General features: G+C 40.1%; 1 protein-coding gene across 2 annotated transcripts in view; it reads left to right on the top strand.

Annotated features, from left to right (window-relative positions):
- The window catches only part of adcy6b (adenylate cyclase 6b), an 84867-nt gene extending 67984 nt beyond the window's left edge, over nucleotides 1–16883 (top strand). For both annotated transcript variants that reach the window (XM_017487383.3, XM_047160591.2), the window contains exons 11-23: nucleotides 395–423; nucleotides 743–890; nucleotides 975–1072; nucleotides 1554–1641; nucleotides 1755–1871; nucleotides 5277–5435; nucleotides 5572–5747; nucleotides 6574–6600; nucleotides 8862–8994; nucleotides 9797–10060; nucleotides 10251–10455; nucleotides 10607–10731; nucleotides 14038–16883. In XM_017487383.3, coding sequence (XP_017342872.1) covers nucleotides 395–423; nucleotides 743–890; nucleotides 975–1072; nucleotides 1554–1641; nucleotides 1755–1871; nucleotides 5277–5435; nucleotides 5572–5747; nucleotides 6574–6600; nucleotides 8862–8994; nucleotides 9797–10060; nucleotides 10251–10455; nucleotides 10607–10731; nucleotides 14038–14166 — 1698 coding nt within the window. In that variant the 3' untranslated portion in view covers nucleotides 14167–16883. The remainder of the gene's footprint in view (nucleotides 1–394; nucleotides 424–742; nucleotides 891–974; nucleotides 1073–1553; nucleotides 1642–1754; nucleotides 1872–5276; nucleotides 5436–5571; nucleotides 5748–6573; nucleotides 6601–8861; nucleotides 8995–9796; nucleotides 10061–10250; nucleotides 10456–10606; nucleotides 10732–14037) is intronic.
- The last annotated feature ends 952 nt before the right edge of the window (nucleotides 16884–17835 follow it).

Raw genomic sequence — 17835 nt, 5'->3', positions numbered from 1 at the left:
TGAAAGTAAAAAACAAAACAAAACAATAGTGCATGGCCTGTTTATCGATCTTGTCTTCATACGCTATTCATTTACATCCTATATATATATATATATATATATATATATATATATATATATATATATATATATATATATATATAACTACTTTCCTATTAGATTATAATATAGAGTAAAAGTATGAAACCGTGAGCTTTAAACACTGAAACCTGCTCGGAGCTGCCGCTCTGGGAGATGAATCTAATGAATCAAAATTGGCTCGTAAATCTCATCACTACTATCTGTGTGATGTTACGTAAAGCTGTAGGCTGGCCAACTAGGCTGCGTGTGTTTTTGACTTTCACTTTGTTTGCACTGTAACTGTAACTAATCCCTGTTTCCTGCTCATCCCCAGGGCATTGATGAAGCCTCAAGCAAAGACAAGTGAGTACTGCTGCTTTTCTTAGTGCTCCCCGTTGCAGGCAGTGGCTTAGATTACCGTACTGTCACTGAAGCCTCAGCGCTAAGCCTGCATGATATGAACATGCCCATGAAGGCTTATTTCCATTGAAGCCTTCCTTTGTGTGCCTTATTGGAATACCAAGCCGACTGCTATAAATAGTTAAACAGCTTTAGGACAGTGATTTTAGCCACACTGTGACATTCCTGTCATGCAGAGCGGGATCATTACTCGATCCCTTCCAACTGCCGAAGCATATTTGACAGCTCGGTCTAAATGAAACGCGTGTGCTCTACTTTGTAGCCGAAGTGCTCAGGAGGCCCTGAACCCAGAGGATGAGGTAGACGAGTTTTTGGGACGTGCCATCGATGCTCGCAGCATCGATCAGCTACGCAAGGACCACGTCAAAAAGTTCCTGCTCAGGTTTCAGACACCGATTCTGGAGAAAAAGGTCCATAAAAGACAAATCTGCATGTAATTCAGACAGAAGATTTGCATATGAGTGAAGGCTAACATGTTATCTTTGTGTCCTTAGTACTCTAAGAAGGTGGACGATCGATTCGGGGGTTATGTAGCCTGTACGCTGGTGGTGTTTTGCTTCATCTGCTTTATTCAGATCACCATTTTCCCACAGTATGTCGTTTCAGTACTATGTTAAAACATGTGTTGTATATTATTATATATTTCAGATATAGACATAATGTATCTGATATGTAATACAGTGTCGTGCATACGTATTCACCATTCAACCTCACATAACCTTTCACGTGTTTTGTAGTGTTCCAGGAACTGGTTTATTTATACTTAAGAGCACATGACAGTTTAATTGCACACAGGCAAAGTCTGTCAGACTAATTATGTCAATTCTGATGGAAACTGGTTGTGCCAGAAATACAGTAATATAAGTGTTTTATAGAAATAAGGTTTGTGTACTTTGAATATTGTTTTTTGTGTATGTAAATATATTGTTATTGATTTTCCTTGTCATGATATTCATGATATAGGGGTGGGGGGGTGAATACTTATGCAAAGCACAAGCTGTAAGCTTTTATTTTAAAGTCTTGGAGTGTAACACAATGTTTATATTTTCCTCTCACTTGTCACTTTTCTGCAGCACAACACTAATGCTTGGCATCTTCATCAGTATCTTTATAATCCTTGCCAACATCCTCTTCGTATGTGCCATCTACTCCTGTATTAAGGTCAGAACAGTCACTCAATCAGGTTATCACTGTTTGATGAGTATAAATATATTACGAATGAATGTCCCCCTGCAAGTATTTTATTCCTGTCTGGTTTTTTGTTTTTGTTTTAGCTCTTCCCTGTGGTCTTGCAATCAGTGTCAAAGAAGATAGTCGAGTCTCGCACTAACAGCACGTTAGTAGGAATCTTCACCATCCTGCTCGTGTACCTCTCAGCGTTTGCCAACATGGTGAGCACTTTCTGTCTGAAGTGAATGAAATGCTGAAAAGTCATCTGCTATTAAAAGTCAGATGAGTTCTTGTGTTCTCTATTTATTTTGTTCTTTTTGTATGTCACTCTCAGCAGCCACTTTAATAGGAACACTTATTATCCAATCAGCAGCATTGTTGCAGCAATGTAGTGCATAAAATCATTACCATTATAATAAATAAATAATTAGCGGTTAAGGCACTGAGTTACTGATCGGAAGGTTGGGGGTTCAAGCCCCAACACTGCCAGGCTCTAGGTTACTGATCTGAAGGTCATGGGTTCAAGCCCCGGCACTGCCAGGCTCTGGGTTACTGATCGGAAGCTCGGGGGTTCAAGCCCCAACACTGCCAGGCTCTGGGTTACTGATCTGAAGGTCAGGGGTTCAAGCCCCGGCACTGCCAGGCTCTGGGTCACTGATCTGAAGGTCAGGGGTTCAAGCCCCGGCACTGCCAGGCTCTGGGTCACTGATCTGAAGGTCAGGGGTTCAAGCCCCGGCACTGCCAGGCTCTGGGTTACTGATCGGAAGGTCGGGGGTTCAAGCCCCAGCACTGCCAGGCTGCCACTGTTGGGCCCTTGAGCAAGGCCCTTAACCCTTTCTGCTCCAGGTGTGCTGTATCATAGCTGACCCTGCGCTCTGACCCCAGCATCCTGCATGCTGGGCTATGCGAAGAAAAGAATTTTTCACTGTGCTGTAATGTATAGGTGACCAATAAAGACTTATTAAAATCATGCAGATACTGCATAAGAGCTTCACACCAAACATCTCAGTGATTTTTGACCGTGTCCTGGTTGTTGGTAAGCGGTAAGGAAGTGGTAGCTCAGTGGTTAAGATGTTGGACCACTGATCGGAAGGTCATGAGTTTGTACAATGCACAGAAAAGTGTGAGGGAAAGAACCTTGACGAGATTGAGGTCAATGCTTGTAAATCGTAGTAGTTGCTTAAAGGTGTCTTCTGAGGGCTGTTGTCCATTAGTGTAATTGGTTAAACCTTTCATGTTACTTCCTGTTGTTGAGTTTCATAATAAAAATTGGTCTGCAATTCTGAAGATATTCGTCTATGTGAAAAAAACAACCCAAAGCAGTGAGGATAACGCCCGCCCTGCAAATGACCCCCCACGATCGGTCCTGAATACAGAGAGCGATTCCCTGGACTGCACCCAGGTTTGAGACCGCTTTAATCAAAAGCACCTAACTCCTTCTGTACGCAGACGCTGCTACAGTTAGCATTCAAGGACTCCTTCATTTCTGGTGCACAGAATTCTTAATCTGCTGTCCATTAGCTGCTAGCTTGCAGCTATATATGTATATGATTTTGTCCACTGTGCTCATGAGGATTTACGGAAGATTAAAGATTATGTATTTTTTCAGTTTGTATTGAGCAGTCATTTTTCTTTTTTTTTTGACATTTCATATTCAATAGTGATATGAGTGATGTGTCACATTCCTCTGTGGTTTCATTATCATGATATCGCATTAAAATACATTGCTGGAAGTTTAAAGGTTAACGTTATTCTGAGAAAGGTCATTAGTTGTTTCAGAACTGCACTGGAATTTTCCAGAGTGGTGCAAAGCACCCAATCATCAGCAGGCTGTGAGTATGAATGCCTCAGCAGCGTGTTTAAAATGACGCTGTCCAGTCAGAAGTTACATTTGTATTGTACTTTTGTGTCCTAATGTCATTTGTCTTGTCTTTGTTATCTGTTATTCTTTTGTGTGTGTGCATGTGTTTTTCTTTTTTTTTTTTTTATAAATAAGTACATTAATGGACGAAATGACTTCGAGGACCATTTTAGAGTTAGGAGTCAAACCCAAATGAATTATCAATCATCATACAGAGATCACGAGTTCAAATCCCAATGATGCCACAGCCATCCATGGCTGGAAGCCCAAGAGAGCACACCTGGTTGTGCTTTCAGGGAGGGAGGGTCGGTATACTCTCTCTCCCCTATCAATCACAGCAACACTAGACAATCATGGGTGTCTTTGAGCTCATGTATGCGGAAGTGGTTGGATATCGCTTTCCCTCGTGTGTGTTACACCGCCCCATGACATTGCATAAGCAGCAATTCGGAAGGATGCGGTCAGCTTGCTTCACATGCCTCAGAGGAAGCACATGATAGCCTTCGCCCTCCCTGGTTGGTAACTGTCATGAGATAGGGTACACATGCCTGATGGGTGTGAATTGGCCATCACTAAATTAGGGAGAAGATTTTGGAAATCATTAGACCATAGGTATTTAAACTGTGGGCTGAGGGGTGAGAAAATACCCCAAAATAAATATTTAACATGATTGTATCAGACCTGCATTTTAACATAGAAGTACAATAAAAGCAAAAAAATAATAAAATACGCCAAAAGCGCAGTCTTGTTTTCCCCTAATAAAAACGGCAAATGAGCTCCTGGAAGCCCTGCCCCTCCCCAACTCACATAATAATCTCCTCTTTGGTTTGCTTGAAAGTGGCCCTTTTGTATTCTGTCACGGTAAATGGAGGATATTTTGAGTTGATTCATTTGAAATAAACTCTAGATTCATCTTTTTGACTTGGCTAACATTACACAAATATATAGATAACGTCAGTTAAATATATTTATTAGGGATACCACCAAAAATGTTGGTTGAAAATGTTTTTTTTTAAAATGGGAAATGGGCCTCATGGGGAAAAAGTTTACTTTAGACTTACACTATATGGCCAGAAGTAGGTGGACACCTGAGTATCTCATTCCAAAACCATGGGCATTAATATTGAGTTCCCCCTTTGCTGCTATAACAGCCTCCACTCTTCTGGGAAGGCTTTCTACTATAGGGTTTCCCCACTATATGGTGGGGTTGAGCTACAAGAGTACGCAAGATTGGGCACTGGTGCTGGATGAGGAGGCCTGTGCACAGCCGTCATTCTAATTCATTCTGAATTAGTGGGGTTGAGGTCAGGGCTCTGTTCAGGCCACTCGAGTTCTTTCACTCCAACCTTGGCAGACCATGTGTTCATGGAGCTCGCTTTGTGCACAGGTGCATTGTTATCCTGGAACAGGTTTGAGCCTCTTAGATCCAGTGAAGTGAAATTTTAATGCTACAGCACACAAAGTCATTCTAGACAATTGTGTCCTTCAAACCTTGTGGCAACAATTTGCTAAAGAACCACATGTCATTGTGTGGGTCAGGTTTCCACAAGCACATGGTCATATAGTGTATTAAGTCAAAAGAACGACATAGCACTTCAACTTTGTTTTCACAACAGAATTTCAGCTAACGCATAGCCAAATCAGCAGTGAAATGTAAACATCCTGCATTTACTCGTGGCTAAAATTACACGTCTAGAATATCCTAGTGTTTTTGTAGCATCAATATGACTCAGTGGCTGTTATCTGTTGGCTTATTTGTTGGCAGTTTACATGTGAGAAGGACGATCTGGTTCAGTGTGTAGCAAAGGACCAGAACATCTCTGAGATCAATGTGACACTGTGTATTCTGAACAACCTGACCCGAACGGCAGACGACACACTCACACTCTGTGCCGGCCACAAAATACCGTGTCCTTTCCCTGAGGTCAGTGTGTGGAAGCGCATGACTCCAGCGTGTGTTCCAGTGTCTTGCATTCATATCCACATATCAAGTCTGTTTGTGTGTGTGTGTGTGTGTGTGTGTCAGTGTATCTGACTTGCCTGTTGTGTGTCCTGTCCAGTATTTCACCTACAGTGTGCTGCTGACTCTGCTGGCCTGCTCTGTCTTCCTGCACATCAGCAGTATAGGCAAGCTGGCATTAATGCTGCTCATTCAGCTCAGCTTCCTGCTGCTGGTCGAGTGGCCTCTCGTGGTGCTGTTCGATAACGCCGACCTGCTGGTGTCCGCCAACGCACTGTGAGTTCAACTCATCACACAGCTCGAAGCTTTGACGAACGAAAAATTCTGACTAGGGATGCATCAGTTAAACCATTTTTATGAGAAGGAGAATATAAGCACAATATTGGACCAACAGGGGGTACGGTGGCTTAGTGGTTAGCACGTTTGCCTCACACCTCCAGGGTTGGGGGTTCAATTCCCACCTTCGCCCTCTGTGTGTCGAGTTTGCATGTTCTCCCCGTGCTTCAGGGGTTTCCTCTGTTGTACTCTGGTTTCCTTCCCCAGTCCAAAGACATGCTTCGTAGGCTGATTGGCATTTCCAAATTGTCCGTAGAGTGTGTGTTTGTAATTGTGCCCTGCGACGGGTTGGCACCCCATCCAGGGTGTCACCTGTCTTAGGGGATAGGCTCCAGGATCCTCGTGACCCTGTGTAGGATAAGCGGTACAAAAAAAATGGATGGATATATCGGACCGACAGCCACGATACCGCCATTGGTATTGATGCATCCCTAATTCAGACATTATGATCTAATGTATAATTAAATTTATACAATCTATAACAGTTGCTAATGATCATGATCGAAACTAATTTGTTAAACGATTAGAGAACGATCGCTTCTTTCATTGTTATGCTCATACGAAGTACTTTTATTTGACCTTCTATATAATTCTAAACACTTCTACTAAACACTCTAAACTTCCTGTTGTAAGACCTTCAAGTGACTTTCTGCTTTAGTTCTTGTGTGTGTGTGTGTGTGTGTGTGTGTGTGTGTGCGTGTGCGTGCATGTGTACTTTGTGGGTCATACAGGTCACTAATGAGAATGTTTCTATTTTTATACACAGGTCTGGTTTCAATAAAACAGAGGCTTGGTAAGTTCATAACACACACGCTGATTTTGTGCCCTTGTGAAATCTGGTTCAAAGTCTGAGTGAGTGGTGGACTTAGACTTAAACATTACTTGAAGTTTACCTAAAAAATTGAATACAGGGTGTTCAAAAGACTTCGTCAGTTTGTCATTATCTAATCCTTTTAGGAACTTTGTAAACCAGAATCCGAACATACAAAACTAAGTCTAACTCAGGTGATTACAAAGATACTGCACTATTGTTATTGAGAGAAAAGTACATGACTAGATAAAGATTTCATCAAGAGCAGAACATGGAGTGATCTTATAGAGAGCCTGAAAAAAAAAAACATCATTAAAAATCTGTCTACTATTTACAACTAGCTTTTATCGAGTATGTTACACCATTTCTACTGTTATTTGATTTTAAAAAAAACAACAACAACAAAAAAAAAAACTCTTTGGCTTCTCAAATGGCGGAACAGAAACACATTAGTCCTGTCTTCAGGAGATCACCACAGCCAACTATGGCCAATGCATGTCCAAGAGAGCAATCATAACTAATCATGGGTGACAGTTTTCACTTTCTAGCATTAAAAAAAAAATAAATGTAGCTGGCTTTAAGTTTCCTGGCTGGCTTCAAGTGTTAGAGGCTGTTATAAAGGTAATTATTACATGTTGGGCCTCATTTATCAAACTGGATATGAATGGATTTATTCATGAACCGTTCATGGGAGTGTTTACACAAGAAAGTTGGCATTCATTAAAAAATTAAACCCTGTAAGTTCAGAAAAATGTTTGTATCCTACTCGTGCTCCTACGTGTGAGAAGACTTTTAATGAATGTAAACCGTCATTAATGGGCTTCATATCATTTGTATGGATTACTGCACTTTTGTGTATGGATTATGATAGCTTATGTATTTCAACACAAATGTAATGCAACTTTTGTGAAAGGAAGTTGTTTCATATTAATGCCATTGACTTTTATTGAAATATTAAATATGAAAAAGAAACATTAAACAAAACAAGCCAACACAAATCCAATACTATATATATATATATATATATATATATATATATATATATATATATATATATATATATATATATATATATATATATTTCCCCACTGTTTTCATGTCAAATCATTTTATTTTCAGCTCGCTTACTTCACTAATCTAATTTATGGAATTAAATTTGTGCCAAAAGTATTGAATGTAAATTTTAAATAAATGTACAAAAATGTGCAATGATTTCTATGCTTCCTGAATATGCGCTGCCAGAGTTTTTGTTTACGCTTTCAAAGTTTTCGTTTACACTATGCAAGTTTACGTTCACCGTTCTCGCACAAACGTCTCGTGTGGGCGGGCTTTACAGCGATTTTACTGTCATTGGCTAGTGAGATTTGGATCGACAGCTCCCTGACCAGGAAGTAGAAACGCTCCAAAAAAAAAAAAAAAATAGGCGTTTGAGATGACCCAATCCACAAATATTAATTATGAACTTATATAGTAACTAAATAAGCAATGAAGTAAGTAATAATTTTCACTGCAAAGTACAAGCACGATAACTATACAGAGAACTGCATCCAGAACATTCATCAAAATTCATGCTACTGAAGTCTCTACTTCCTGGTCCGGGAGCTGTCGATCCAACTCTCGCTAGCCAGTGAGAGTAAATCGCAGTTAAGCCCCGCCCACAAGTGAGTTTTGTTCCAGAATAGCGAACGCTCCGTAAACGAAAACCCTGGCAGCGCATTCATAACTCACGATTAGCGAAAGGAAGCTGTTCAGTACTTTTGGCTGAAATTTAATTCCATAGTAATTCATCTATTCTGTAATTCAGCTGCAGATTTTGTCGTTGTCAATGGGTTACTACCCTGTTAAATAACAGAGTTTTATTGGCATAACATGTGAGTCAAAAGAGCATTGACTTCTACCTAAAGTATTTATTTTTTGCTGTTTTCTCATCATTTCAGCTCTGTGAGCTTTGCCTTTTATAGAGTTTTGTGGGCATCACCACATGCAAATTGTAAATCCGGTGGAAATATTTTGTTCAACTTGGCTTATGCAAATTTACACACACCTTTACTCAAAGTTGAATTGGATAAGTGAGGCCCGTTGTTTGTGTCACATTCGCAGTTTGCACTGATATTGTTTTGATCATTACATGACCATTTTTGTTGTTAATAATGAATGAAACCAGCAACACGGTAAATATCATGGTCTATTACTGTATATTTAGGATTGTATCACCAACCCTATCTGCATTTCTGCCCCTGCAGCCCTGAGACTTTGAATAAGGTGCCGCTGAAGATGATGACTCCAGTAATCCTTACCGTATTTGTGCTGGCGCTGTATCTGCACGCACAGCAGGTCGAATCCACCGCACGCCTCGACTTCCTGTGGAAACTGCAGGTGCATCTCCCTGTGCTCATGCCACTGAGAATTAGCCTTTCCTGTAAAGTATGAAATTGCCAGTTGAACAGATTACATAACAGGGTTCTGCGCCTGAGGCTTCGTTTATATTTGTGTTCGTGAGTCATTTTTGTCACCGAGCTGTAATGTGAGCATACAGAATGACTGAATTGAAAGTAAAAGATCGGTAAATTGTATAGTTACGCGAGGATAAGGTAGTGATGTAGTCACGTCTTTCAGTGAAACTGACACGTTTGTGAGCAAAGCAGGAGTGAAGTCAGAAGATATTTTTAAAGGCGAACTCGCCGTATTTGGAAGGACACACGCTAAGGGTGCTTGAATATATGGGGTGTTTATTCTGTGTGTTCTCGGTGCAGCTTGTTTAGGCAGGTGAGAACACAGCAGTCCCACTCGGGCGTGACCGTTCCAAGAGCATCTGAGAGAGGTGTCCTTGGTGCACTTCCAAGCGAACTCTAGTGAGGTTCATTTGCAGTGAGAAACAGCTCTGAATTGTCCTGACTGCAGGAAGTGAAGCAAACATGCCATGTGCTTTGGGTTGCAGCATTTGCTTTGAACATGTGAACGGAGTTTTTAGACTGATACAGTACTACTCTCAGTCCCTGACCTAGTGGACGAGTATGAAGGTGTTTTTGAGACAACGAGGCACATGTATAAGTCGCTCTGAATACGGGCGTCTGTAGAATGCCATAAAAAGCTGAAGTAATAACCGAGCACACAGTGTAGCAGAGTGCCCTAGTAACATTGTCATCTCTTATATATTTCTTTTGTCCTCTGCCCTCAGGCTACAGAAGAGAAAGAGGAGATGGAGGAGCTGCAAGCCTATAACCGTCGTCTCCTTCATAACATCCTGCCGAAAGATGTGGCTGCCCACTTCCTGGCCCGAGAGCGCCGCAACGACGAGCTTTACTACCAGTCATGTGAGTGCGTGGCTGTGATGTTCGCCTCCATCAGTAACTTTTCCGAGTTCTACACAGAGCTCGAGGCCAATAACGAGGGCGTGGAGTGCTTGAGACTGCTCAACGAGATCATCGCCGACTTTGATGAGGTAAGAAAGTGATAGGTGGATACTGCGGTTAGTCACAGTGATGCAAAAAAAAAAAAAAAAAAGGCTAGGCTCGATGCCATTTTAAGAGTTTCACGCTTTTAATGTTCACTCTAATCCCTGTACTTAAATTATGTAATGTTCATGGTTTCAGTGGTCTCAGTGATGATTAAGTGACCTGTAATGTCCTCAGATCATCAGTGAGGATCAGTTCAAGCAGCTCGAGAAGATCAAAACGATAGGAAGCACGTACATGGCAGCGTCAGGCCTGAACGACTCGACATTCGACAGAGAGGGCCGCTCACACATCTTGGCACTAGCCGACTACGCCATGAGGCTACGAGAGCAGATGAAGTACATCAACGAGCACTCGTTCAACAACTTCCAAATGAAGATTGGTCAGTAAATTATCATCCCGATTACAGTAACTTCTACACATCATATTAAAGCCATTTTGCTATTTTTATTTTCCCATACACTAGGGCTTTGACTTTGACTTACAGCAGGACAAAATAACAGTGAGTATATGTGTGTGTGTGTTTTCCACAGGGCTAAACATAGGGCCTGTGGTAGCTGGAGTGATCGGAGCTAGAAAGCCGCAGTATGACATCTGGGGAAACACGGTCAACGTGGCGAGTCGCATGGACAGTACGGGAGTACCCGATCGCATCCAGGTGCCAGCTCTACAATAACCTCTCTGTACACACATTCATGCAATTACGCATATTTCATATTGCAACAGCACAGTGTATAAAATTATGCAGATGCAGGTCAAGCGCTTCAGTTAATGGCCACATGATCAAACATCAGAATGTCCAGATTACAGTTTGTCATTTGAGGAATCTGAGGCTAAGTGAGGATATGCTCACTGAAACTGGACGGTTCAAGATTGCATACCAGCCAAAAGACCAGGCCATGTTTATCCAATCACTACCTGTCCCGTTTCAGTGAACCTATGGCCAGTCTAGCCTCAGATTCTTGTTCTCAACTGAAACGAGTGGAACCCAGTGTGGTCTTCTGCTGTTGTAGATCATCCACATCAAGTGAATTCGACGTGTTGTACGTTCTGAGATGCTTTTCTGCTCACGATTATTGTAAAGAGTGGTTATTTGAGTTAGTGTTGTGCGGGAAAATCCCAGCAGGTCAGCAGATTCTGAAATACTCAACACACTGAGTCACTGAGATCACATTTCCCCCCATTCTGATGTTTGATGTGAACATAAACTGAAGCTCTTGCTCTGCATGTACATGATTTTACGCATTGTACTGCTGCCACGTGATTGGCAAAATCAGATAATTGCTCGAAAGAGCAGGTGTTTATATTAAAGTGGCCAGTGAGTATATATAAAATGACAGATGAGCCAGATAACAAATGATAGTGGTGCAAGTGTAGGTGTTTCAAACTTTCCAATATTGACTGCCCCCTTGGAATCCCCGCCCCCCTTCCCCAATCTCACATTAGTAGTAACGTGACCAGTCAGTCCCTCTGACTGAAATTAACGCAAAATCAAGGAAACTCCACAATATTCGCAGGAGCTTTCAATTTTTTCAAATTACCTCAGATTTTCCACAGATCTGGGCCAAGGCGCATCATGTGACATGATCGGAAGGCACATTCAGACAAAGCCCCTCTTCGATTCACGTGTGTCGAAGATGAGTACAACTAAAAGGTCTCATTTACCAACAAACATCACTGTGAAAGACCGTGCGAAACTATTTCGTTCAATTGCAGTTTCACCGATTGAAGTAGTTTTCCACAAAAAAGCACAAAATAGTCCGCGAATTGCATCGCGAATTTCGAAAAAAGCCGCAGGAAAATCAAGCATTTTTGATCAGTGCTCTTGTCTCGACTCAGTTTTCCTTTCCAAATCGAACAATGTACTGTATGTTTAACTTACAGTGCTGTGAAAAAGTATTTGCCCCATCCTGATTGCTTCTGTTTTTGTGTATATCTCATACAAATAGTTTTAGATATTCAAATGAAATACAACATAAAACAAAGGCAACCCGAGTAAACACACAATACAGTTTTTAATTATTTTATTACTTTATTGAAGCAAAAAAAAAGTTATACAACACCTATCACCAATGTGAAAAACTAATTGCCCCCTTAAACTTAAAATCTGACTGTGCCAGATTTTAGCAGCAATAACTGCAACCACTTCCGATAACTGGAGATCAGCCTTTCACTTACTTCTAGGATTAGAACTTACTCCGTTGCTTTGGATCATTGTCTTGCTGCATAATCCAGTTGATCTTTAGTTTCAATTTACGGATTGAAGACCGGACATTCTCCTTTAGGTTTTTCTGGTAGAGAGCAGAATTCATGTTTCCCTCAATTATTGCAAGTTGCCCAGGCCCTGAAGCAACAAAGCATCCCCACACCATCACACTGCCACCACCACGACTGTAGTTATGATGTTCTTTTTGTGGAATTCTGCGTTTGTTTTACACCAGATGTAACAAGACACCTGTCTTCCAAACAGTTCCACTTTCAACTCATCAGTCCACAGAACATTGTCCCTAAAGGTTTAACAATTTGAGCCTTGATGTTTTCTGGGATAGCAGTGGTTTTCACCTTGCCACTCTTCCATGGATGCCATTTTTCCCCAGTGTCTTTCTGATAGTGGAGTCATGAACAGTGGCCTTTATTGATGCAGAGAGGCCTGTAGTTCCTTTGATGTTGTTCTTGGCTCTTTTGTAACTTCCTGGATGAGTAGTTGCTGTGCTCTTGGAGGAATTTTGCAAGGTTGGTCTCTTCTGGGAAGGTTCACTACTGTGCCAAGATTTTTCTATTTGGAGATAATGGCTCTCACTTTGGTTCTTTGGAGTCCCAGAGCCTTTGAAATAGCTTTGAAATGCTTCCCAGACTGATGTATTTCAATCACCTTCTTCATCATCATTTCTGGAATTTCTTTCAATTTTGGCATAGTGTGTTACTGGGTAAGACCTTTTAACCAACTTCATGCTGTTGAAAAAGTTCTAAATAAGTGTAGATTTGATTGAACAAGGTCTGCAGTAATCAGGCCTGGATGTGTCCCGTCCAGCTGAACCCCATTATGAATGGGGATTTGGGGAATTAGTAACTACAGGGACAAATACATTTTCACACAGGCCCAGTTGGTATTGGATAATCTTTTTTTGCTTCAATAAATAACATTCTCACTTAAAAACTGTATTTTTTGTTTATTCAGGTTGCCTTTGTTTTCATTTCTGAAACAATTTAGTATGAGAGACACAAAAAGAGAAGAAATAAGGAAATACTTTTTCACAGCACTGTAGCTAACATCAAACAAGTATATAATTAACATCAGTTAACGGTATTTACTAGGGACACAATGAAATTTCATCCACTTTCAAGTTTTGGCTGAAAAACAGATTAAGCAGGCCTACAAGTGTGAAACCTAACTCTGTACGCATACTTCTAATGTTAATGATTATTAGAAAGTGATTAAAAGCAGTGTTCGCTCTCCTGCGCAGCACAGACGTGTTCAAATAACTGGAGCAGCAGAAATCAGCATTTCCTCCTCACACAGAAATACATCACATTAACGAAGACAAGTCCGTTATGATGTGTTTATTATTTTTTCCCTTTCAACCCACTAACCTAACCATAATTAACACCACTGACATCATATTTGTGTGGTATGACCTTGAAAATCACACGTCTGACATTGTTTCCTCAGTTGGTGGGAAATTCCCCTGCATTTGTAAGCTGGACTTGATTCACACCTGTGGTGTCATGACTGACATTTAATACACATTGTTTGAAGTTGTGCTCAACCACAGTCCAGACATTCGGCTTTATTACTAACAGGCAATTCGAAATCTGATTAACTGACAACCTTAAATACCATAAAATTGATAAATGCAGCTTGCACTGCCATCTGCTGTACTCCAAGTGCAATTGCAACGTGGCATCATTTCAGAAAAACGCGGATTAAAATACACACATGTCTAATAATCTTTTGTTCTCTCAGGTGACCACTGATCTGTACCACGTGTTAGCCAGTAAAGGCTACCAGCTGGAGTGCCGTGGCCTCGTCAAAGTCAAGGGGAAAGGGGACATGACCACTTACTTTCTCAACAGTGGCCCTTCTAGCAGTTAACACTGACCACACGCCTCCAGTTGCACTGAATTGAACAGAGATGAAACTCTGAATGGAACGTCAAGCGCACTTTTTTTTTTCTTTTTTTTTGCCAGTTTGGAGTATAACCACTGAAGGGCTCGCAGCTGAGTCACGTAACGGAGGTGTTGAATACATGCACACACTGAGAATATGTTCTCATTCTTAGCTGCTCTCACAGACTGTCTGATCGAGTGAGCTGTCTAAGAGCCGTGGCCTTAGATGGAAACGAGAAGGATTGCATTGAAAAATTTTTTTTCGTTTTTTCAAAAATCAACCGATTTTTAAGGAAACACTTTAATGACGAAAAAAAATGCACAAATACACATATATGCAAGGATGAAGTAAGAATGCAGATGACCAAAGAACAAAAAATGTTTGATATAGGAACACTACATATGTTTCATATGTCTGAACAATTGCCAGTTGACAGATTGACTGATTTTTTTTTTTTTTTTTTTTTTTTTTTTTTTTAATGATTGTCAACACGACCACACATTTTGTTCTCTGATGCAATTAAGGCTCTTTCTTGCCATGTACAATGAAGGCTTCAGACACCAGAGAGAGGGATATTTGAACTAACTTTTATTCATGGCTTATTGGTACATTTTTATAGTGTTTTTGGGGGACTCTGGGAACCATGAAGTAAAGCAACTATATGAAGGACAAACATTGACTTTGGGCATGGGAAATGTATTTTATTGTTTATGTTGTCGTAAGTTAAATGTGTGTGGGTGTATGTGTGAGATAGAGTGAGTGAGGGAGTGTGAATCCATTGTCATCTTTAAAGGGCATAACTTGTCACTGTGAGATTTATATAATCTATGTGCAATTACTTTATTGCCAAATCGACTGCTCCCAGGCATGTCTGACTTTCGTTATCGATATTTCTTTCTCTGTTCATTCCTCGTAAACGAATTCATTTCCTTAGTTTGATTCCAATCCCTTGTTAACGTCTAAAAGAAATAGCTAGCAGAGATGTTGCCACAGTGCTGTTTTTAATGCTTAATACACTCACCGTATTTTGACCCTTCTGATAAAAAAGGTTTCCGTCTACAGCAGGGGTGTCAAACTCATTTTAGGTAATTACACTCAGTCTAATGTCAAGTGACCAAAAACAACAACAACAACAACACAGTGACCAATAACACGTCAACTCCTCTGAAATGTGTTCATGTATTTAAATGTGTATTTATCTGTAAGGTACGTTCTGAACGCACAGATGGATTGATCGGACAGTCACGTATCACGTACAAAACAAATGAACACAGCGCAGTTCATTACCTAGAAATATCGTACAAATTATGGTTTTACCATACAGTGTGTTGCATAAGTATGCAACACACACACACACACACACATTTTGGCGTATTACAACTTGGAGCTGAAACCTAATTGGGATTATATGTCAGAATCTTTGATTACTAATGAAGAATTTCATTAGCACATTTTGTCAGTTTATGGATCCAAGTTTTGCAATTCTACAAGCCCATTTTTACTTAGAACCCGAATTGTTGGGGGGTGGGGGAGTTTGACACCCCTGATCTACAATGTGTGATAGTGTAAAAGCGCCAGTGTGTAAAACAGTGTGTTTGTCAAACGTACACCGATTTAAGCAGCTTTCTAAAGCTCTACAGAGTGACACGTATTGAAAGGATTATATAACAAAACATTGGAAAACACACCAGTCTGGTTATCTCTAAAAAGTGTTGCTATCAGGACAAAATGTTCCCACTTTACCATTATCACCCAATAACAATACATACAATCTGACACTGACATCAGGTATCAGTCTGACACTGTACTCCTACTCGTAAATGTTATGTTAAACAAACCCAACGCTAACGTAACGCAACATTAAAAAAAAAAAAGTGGGAAATAAGGAAGTCCTTTGACAATTTAATGGCAACAATAAACTATCTGAACTCACTGACTGTTCCTTGTTAGTTCTATGTTGTTTAAGTATCACAGGTCATATTTTACTGAAACGTACTGAAATTTTTATGTTCCATTTGAACTCAGTGATAGTGTTGTTTGATTTTGTTAAAAAAAAAAAAAGAAAGAAAGAAAAAAAAAGTGGAAACCAATGATGATGAAAAAAAATAAAACACACTGTCTTCAGTATCACTGATCTCTCAATTACTAGAACAGTGAGCACAATCGTGCCAGCGCGATATGTGTTTATAATAAATAGTATTGTAAATACAGGGTGTCCCAGAAGTCTCCATACATAGGGCAAATGAACACTTTTGAGCAAAATGTTCATACTTAGTTTATATTAAATATATAAATATATATATTTTTTATCAGATAGCCTTTAAGAACGCCTTTGACAAAAGAAGAACGTACTGAAATCATTCTCATGGCTGGATCAGGAAGCTGTCGCAAGGTTGCGATGGATTTCAACAGTGAACGTGTCAATCACGACACTGTTACCAAACTTATGAACAAATTCAAAAAGTCTGGAAGTGTCGCAGTCGACGAAGGCACAACCGACGTGGTGTTGGCAAACATAGTCCCCTATATATGGAGACTTTTAGGACACCCTGTAGAAAAACTATTATTAAAAAGTAGTTCATGAGGCCCATTCTTCTCCTTCTCATATTTGCATTACTATGAAAATGTAGCATCTTTTTTTTTTTTTTCACCTGATCTCTTATAAAGTTAAAATATTCCAAATTAAATCCCACTGTAAAGAATTTAAGTTGTGTATTTCATAATATTTTGCACTGTTATTTTTCCCAATCATGGTTTTCTGTGGGTTCATTCATTCTTTTTCAGTTTTTCTTATTAATCGTATTGTAAATGGTATGATTTCTATACAGACCGAACTGATCCCAGCTTCATTCATTCATTCATTCATTTAGTCATTAATATTCAGTAAGGGTTTATCCTGGTCAGGGTCGAGGTATTACATTTCACACACTCTTTCACACCTAGGGGCAATTTAGTCTAGGCAATCCACCTACCAGCATGTGTTTGGGAGGTGGGAGGAAACTGGAGAACCTGGAGGAAACCTACAAGGAAACAGTGAGAACAGCCAGTAAACTGAGATCCGGATCGAGCCTGTGCTCCTGGAGTGTTAAAATGACAATGCTACCCACTGCACCACCATGTGGGGTGCAATTAGTGATTGTAAGAACCTAATATCTAATACCTATAACAGCATCTACAGTATAAAGCTGGAGGTGGAATGTCTAAATTATGGCATAGGGTTTGACTTTACATTAAAGTTCAAATGAGTGCTTGGATAACTGTTATGGTTGCTATTCGCTAAAACATCCACGGTTGGATAGAATAAAAAGTATTGATAGTGGAATATTGAAAATATTAGTATTATACAGCAGCCTAGATTTCATTTTATTTTTACAGGATATTCTGTATAGCCTTCCTCATCAGGTTTTAAAAGAATGAAAACAGGTTGGACTTGTTTCGCAGTAGAACAACCTCCAAGAACAAACATGTTCAATATTTTATGATACTTGATGTTCAGGAAGCCGTTTTCCTTTTGCTAGTGCCTTTTACTCCATATGTACACTAATACATTAACCATAAGTAAGCATGTAGTGATATATTTGCAATATGCTCGACTCCGATTAGACGTTTATTTCAATGCGTGCCTTCTTCCCATTCATAATGTAGTAGGCCTTT

The sequence above is a fragment of the Ictalurus punctatus genome, chromosome 15 (assembly GCF_001660625.3).
Source record: "Ictalurus punctatus breed USDA103 chromosome 15, Coco_2.0, whole genome shotgun sequence".
Lineage (NCBI taxonomy): Eukaryota > Metazoa > Chordata > Actinopteri > Siluriformes > Ictaluridae > Ictalurus > Ictalurus punctatus.
This window is presented reverse-complemented; position numbering and strand designations above follow the sequence as displayed.